At 36.3% G+C, this 7,141-nt stretch overlaps 1 protein-coding gene across 1 annotated transcript in view; it reads left to right on the top strand.

Moving 5' to 3' along the window:
- Window positions 1-2,816: 2,816 nt before the first annotated feature.
- The window catches only part of LOC144442165 (short stature homeobox protein 2-like), a 29,572-nt gene continuing 25,247 nt past the window's right edge, over window positions 2,817-7,141 (top strand). Inside the window, exon 1 of the mRNA XM_078131433.1 lies at window positions 2,817-3,096. Coding sequence (XP_077987559.1) covers window positions 2,817-3,096 — 280 coding nt within the window. The remainder of the gene's footprint in view (window positions 3,097-7,141) is intronic.

Genomic DNA, 7,141 nt, shown 5'->3' with positions numbered 1-7,141 from the left:
TGATTTGCCAGTTAAGTCGTTTATAGCTCCCCAGTGCTATTAATCCAACTCATTTTTTTACTTTCCATGTTTGTAACAAGTTCCGCCTCAAATGTTTGCCTGTCGAAGGTTGTGTAATTTCCAAAGATATCTCCAACACATCATAAATCGTTGGGAGACTCAGTACATGTAGTTGACACAACTTTCTATCAACATTGGTCAAACAATATTAACTACCCTAGTTATGTTACCTATTGTATGAATAAACTTGTTTGTGGTATTATACACTGTGCAGTGTGATATGCACAGAATCAAATAGATTAGATTTTTGACTGTTTGATGGCAACGCTCAGTTTCACTTCATTATTGTGTTACTTACCAAACGTCTAGGAGTTGGTACGAGAGGTACGAGGTACTACTATGTTGGATCGTGTTGTACAAAGTAACACCACTTACAGATAATCCAAGTTGTTATGACGTCATACGAATGTAGCAAAATAGTCCAACAGATGTAGAGATGTTAACAACCTGAAAGTTACAATAAGCAATACACTATTTTAGATTATATATACTTCCCTCTCTTGTCGGAGTAAAATCGACCCCTACCGTCTATGCTCACATTTGTATTGTCATATTCGGGTGTGAGAGGAATTTGTGAAATAGTTCAAATTGTTTTTAAACGCCATACACTCAATTGGATTGAGCTTCACCATAATACAGATTTACGAAGAAGGGAATTCACGTTTGTTTGTTTGTTTGTTTGTTTGTTTGTTTGTTTGTTTGTTTGTTTGTTTCTTATTTCGTTATATTGTCTATTTCATCATCATCTTCACAGTACGCCAGTTAGTCATTTTTAAATTGACAAAATTGTCTACTGCAGCAGGAAAAGCCCTCCCGTACTCCTCTCTGGCACTATTTCCAAATAAGAATGTAAACAACAGTACTTTAAAGTAAACAATGTTCTTGTGAATGGTCAGTTGTATACATTAATCACAAACGTGTAGACATTATATTAATGTAAATGAATATAATATAGTATACAGTACGCATGCGTAATTGTCAGACTTGACAGTTTCTCATAGCAACGGATTAGGTAACACTTTACGGACTTGAATATATAAATATATTGAACTGTGCAGTCAAAACCCAAATATTCACCGGAGAACGGTTGATTTGATAGCAAATAATTTGAAACTTAAACTTTTTGACTTTTATTCAATTAATACGGTAATATATACAGAAGAGAATATGCCAGACATTATGAGAGGAGAAGGGATAGAAGAAGATATAAGATAACTCGAAAGGAAAGGTAGAGGGGAAGAGGGAAAGAGAAGAGCAATGGTAATAGGAAGGAAGAAGGAGAGGAACGAACAGTAGGGAATGGCGAGTGGGAAAACAATGAGGAATAACGGATCATAGCAAGAAGATGGGAAAATAAGAAAAGACGGGTCCAGGAGAAGAATACGGGAAAAGCATGGCGAGGAGAGGAGACGATAGATCGAAAAGAGGGGCAAAGAGCTGATAAGGGGAGTATGATCGACTCTGGGAAAGCAGTACGGTAAAGAAATTAATGAAAAACTAACACTTGATTAATACTAGCAAAATGACAAACAAATTTGAAGTAATCAGAAATAAATGTGTTAAAATTGTTAGAACCAGTCATACTGGGAATTGTATTCACTGTAGACATGGAACAGCTCTGTTTATCACAATTGTAGGTTTGTGCTTAAGGTGGTATAGTATGTTGTATGTGATCTGCCTTAGGCGACATGCCACTACACGGCGGAGTCTTATAATTACGGCATATAAACGAAAATCTCTAATCATTACTAACGGATTTATCAATAATTATGGACTTAAGGAGTCTTATCAGTTAAAAGGCCGAGTTGAGAGAAAGTTGGGGGTAATTTCATTAGTTCAGCGAATGGTACAGCTGTCAGTTCAGTGGGAGAACCTTGCCTTATTGACCGTATAATCCGATGAATTGAATAAGTCATTCACTGTGAGTAACATCGGTTGCAACGTATAGTGACGAGCAGCTAACTTACTAACTGTTCTTACCACTTGTGTACAACTATTCCAGTTCAACCAGACAGTACAGAAACAAAATAATCCCAACTTTATTTTAACAAATTCTATTCTCATAGATTTTACACGACACGCGTTACGTAGTGACAAATTCTATCGTCATCCCAAGGAGAAGCTCAAGACGTGGCGGAAATACCAGCATCACCGGTGTATGGGAGAACGAATTCGTTTGTCGGCAGTGTTTACTGACACGTGAAGATATAGTCACTTGTACATAGGAAATAACCTGTGAGTAAAAACGAGTCCAGACTGATAGCATTGCCACAGTGAAAGTGAATGTTGACCTTGATGAAGTCAATAGAATATGGGGATGGATATTTCTATCAATGTAGTACTTACCAATTATTTTGATAGCATACACTAGATGGTGGAAATATTTCTTACTGTACAGCATTGGTATACAAATCGTTAGTTTTATGACCGTAAACCACACTTATATCGCATTATAAACACTGACATGCCAATGTTGCATTGTTGTACATGCAAACTAAACGATATTGATGCATTGCTGCCAAATACTAGAGTCATCATTTCCAGTTAACCAAGCAGGTATCCTGTCAGCTGACGAACGAAAGAAGCTCAGACAAGACGGACTACAACTATTCCATTCTTTCTTTGACTTATTACTCTACGTTTAAAAAACCCTGAAGAGAACGAACAAAGGTCTCGTTCCTTTAAAACTCTTGAATTTGTCATTACTTAAGAGTATCCTTGGACCCATTTGTCCGTAAAGTTAGTGACATACCATTATGGAGGAGCTAACAGCGTTTGTGTCCAAATCGTTTGAGAATTCACCCAAAGTTGGAAGCCAGGAATCTAAAAACAAACCAGAAGAAAAAGTTGAGGAAGATTACCAAGAAAATATTGAAACAACAGAAAATATAGAGGACTTGGAGAAAGATGATTCTAGAAAGGAGTCAGTGGCTACCAACAGTGTATTGTTACAAGATAATAAATGTATTGCTGTTAAAATGTATCAACAGATTGACAATGACGACGTAGACGACACATCGCCGGACAGATATATCGGTAAGTAACCCACGTACGCGTTCTAAAATTATTAGTACCACCATAGTCCATACAGTAACTTACTCACGTAGGCGTTCTAAAATTACCACCATACAGTAACTTACTCTTCTCTTCAAGTAGGGCTATATAGAATGGTTATAGAATTTTGACCAGGGGAGTGATTCTAGTGTAGTAAAAGGCTTGCCAGCAAACACTGATCGAAACTTGAAGGTAACCATAAAAATAAGTATACATGTAAATTATTCAAGACTCTTTGTATCCTCCAGTACTGATTGATATGACACCGAAGTCTCTATGTATCGAGAGTCGAGAAGTCATGCTGGATTTCGACAAAGACAGCTGACTTTGATTCTGAACAACGAATTCTAGAGAGGAGGAGAAGGAGAATAGATGAAAATGAAAAGTAAGACTAACCATAGACACTCGTGTAGGGTCTTTGGAATAACCTACTGTAAGTTGTGAAGGACTCGGTCTTTGTTTAAACGGCGATGTAATCGTAATGTTTACATCTACATTGTGGGATTAGTTAGCACGATTTAACAATAATAATGGCAAAATAGATGTAAGAAATATGTCGCCTGAAAATACGATGATACATCTCGAAATATCAACCGTGCCTAGGTCTAAAAGAGTCAATATCAGACCCGTCCGTATATAGCACGAACATACCAACCGTGCCTAGGTCTACGTGTCAAAATATATTCCTCTCTTTCCACCTCCTCACCATAGTCGTTTACTAGCGTTAGATTTAGTCTAAAAATCAAATCAAATAAAAGCCAAAGTGTTTTGATGCATTCCTTTATTGTAGATGATTTGCACATAGAGGGTTAAACTTGATACTCTGCACCTAACACAAGTCTTCAAAATACCAAATCCTTTTTATAAAAATGAAAACAAACCTGTTTTGGATTCTTGTGCAGACGATAGACATTCCGACGATTGAAACTTTGAAAATTGTATTTCCGATGTCAAATCAAGGATGATACAGCAAAGTTGAAGACAATGCTAGTTATATCGAGGATGATACAGCAAAGTTGAAGACAATGCTAGTTATATCGAGGATGATACAGCAAAGTTGAAGACAATGCTAGTTATATCGAGGATGATACAGCAAAGTTAAAGACAATGCTAGTTATATCGAGGATGATACAGCAAAGTTAAAGACAATGCTAGTTATATCGAGGATGATACAGCAAAGTATTGTTTTCTATAAGTCTACAAATAATGGGGTTTCCCTTGACTGCAATTCCATCATGGTAGAGGATGTCCAGAATGTCTGCGAGACAACTTCGTTAGCTGTCGTCGATTCGACACACAATTATTTCACGTTACAGGCGATCCAAACTGTTATCTGTGCATTTGTTCTTTTTTGGTTAGATTACTGTAATAGTTTATAACTGTAATCTTATAAACATGTACACACCTTGTATGTAGAGTCAGAACATGAGACGATGTTTAAAACCTAGCCTTCGATTACAATGGCTGCCGATAAGTTCTCCTATTATAATACACAACTATTAACTTCGTATGTCTGTTATAACTCATGGAGCGATTGTTCCCAACATATTTCTCGGCTTCTTCGACTGTATCTTATCTCGACAACTTTGGTCCTCTTCAGATGTCACGAAGAGATTCGGCGAACGATCTTTCTCTTACACTGCCCCTTCAACTGGGAGCGATCCTCCCTACAATGTTCACCATATGAATTATAGGTCGGATTTCTGCTGTTCTTTTAAAAACTCACATGTTTCCATTGTAATTTTCATTCGCCTTCACCCGTTCCTTTCTGTGTTGTTGTCATTATTCAAGTCACCATGTGTACTTCCATCTGTAATTTGTTCTTTCTTAATGTCCGGAGCTTTACTGAGAAGTGGTGCATCACAACTTATAAGTGTCTTCTTATTTTTATCAATTATTTCAAGTTATGATAGTATAATTTGTAAAACAATAAAATACTCACATAAATATGTATTCTGTTAACCTGCCCTTTCAGTCTGTCTGTCTGTCTGTCTGTCTGTCTGTCTGTCTGTCTGTCTGTCTGTCTGTCTGTCTGTCTGTCTGTCTGTCTGTCTGTCTGTCTGTCTACCAAACACACACACACACACACACCCCAAAGTAATATAATTTAGCATATTTTTCCCACTTCGTTATGTTTGTCATTGGTAACGAAATATGTGCAGAAAGCAAACTGGAGAATCTAATGTCTACTCCTATCAACTCTTGATATCTTGTTCCGTGTATTCATAATCCGTGGTTTGATGCATATAGCGTAAACATATCAACTATTTTGTTGTTTACTGATGACAATATCTGAGAAGTGAGTGTGAGTCCAATATTTGTGTTTGGTGTCTTGACATGTATACGTCATCATTTCTATACAATGACTTCAATTTATAGTTTATTCAATGTCGCCTTTCCTTTAAAAATTTTGTAGAAGCCTGTGAGATGGTTAGTAACAATACAACTTATCAGAGCAGCACGAGTCGTGGGGTAATACTCTACTCGACTTGTATAAACGCTTGACGTAGTCACTTTGCTATTAAAGCGAGAAAAATCTTCTACTGACGACTGGCTTTGATCATTGTTTTTTTCTTTAAAAGGTGTAGATGTCAGATAAATTAATAGCTTACTCTTACCCATTAATTAGGTTTCACTTTAATTTAACTATTTGAGAGACACTGTAAATTCATTGAAGGGGAACGGTGTACAGACCCTGACATGGACAGACAATAATTCATCGTCTCTACGTAGCATTAAATAATTGTATCACATATTGGTGTCTGTAATTTATAAATACGTTTGAAATTCACGCGGTTGTCAACAGCAATGACTGAATTAATGTAAACTATTTTATTCTCAATGCTCTTTAGAAATATAGAATACACCACGCGGATAGACTGGAATAAATAGTTGTCGGTGGAACCAATAACAAAGCATATCGTAAGTGTAGAAGTGTTGAGCTAGTCAGGTGTGACGGTTTTCATACATACACATATATTATGAAATACCCATAAATTCTTACAATAAACGGAACTCTCTTCCCCCGTCCCTTCCACAGACTAATTCATTAACATTGAACTGTTTTTTGAGAGTAGCAGTTACTATGGTATACGTGTAGTGCCTCGTTATGACACCGCAAGGGAGCCATTCGTTGGTGACAAGGATATACAATTGCATTGGTGATTATTTCTACGCTGTGATACATAAGTTCTCTAGTTGTCATTTTTATGCCATGCGATCGTTTTAGTGATGGAGTTCGGCTTGATTGACCAGTGTATGGCCTCGAGATATAGGCTTAATTAGTCAGCTAAAGTTTTAACTTAATGAATTGGGTGATCGTAATTGGTCTATGTCAATCCTCGTGGGATGTAATACAATACATAGACACCACCGTATCACACGTAGGATTTGGCAAAGCGTAGAGTCCCTTCAATATGACGTATTTTGTAGTCATCCGTGTATAGAGGCAGTTCGGGGATGTTGTGTGCGTGTGTCATTAGGGAATTTAACAGTTAATAGTTAATAGTTTATAGTTAACAGTTAATAGTTAATAGTTAATAGTTAACAGTTAATAGTTAGTAGTTAATAGTTAGTAGTTAATAGTTAACAGTTTATAGTTAATAGTTTATAGTTAACAGTTTATAGTTAATAGTTTATAGTTAACAGTTAATAGTTAGTAGTTAATAGTTAGTAGTTAATAGTTTATAGTTAGTTTGGGATATCACAATCCATAGCATTATCCAATTTCCCATCTTAATTTTTATATGCATATGTCAGTGTATTCTATCGGTTTGGAAGACCCTTGAGTTGAGTTTTGTTGAGATCCACCTATTATATACTATATTGATAAAAGTGTCTTACTGGAGAGAACAGTGCTCAGTGAAATATTAGTAGCAGAGCATTATAGACTTAATTCAAGGAATATGGATGTTCTAAGTCGTATGTATAAAACAATATTCAACTCAAAGAGTTTCCAAATATTGTGACTAGCGTTCACTCTGTTAATATATCAGACTATCATCAGATCAGCAAATGTGAGAAAAGT

The sequence above is a fragment of the Glandiceps talaboti genome, chromosome 11 (assembly GCF_964340395.1).
Source record: "Glandiceps talaboti chromosome 11, keGlaTala1.1, whole genome shotgun sequence".
Lineage (NCBI taxonomy): Eukaryota > Metazoa > Hemichordata > Enteropneusta > Spengelidae > Glandiceps > Glandiceps talaboti.
This window is presented reverse-complemented; position numbering and strand designations above follow the sequence as displayed.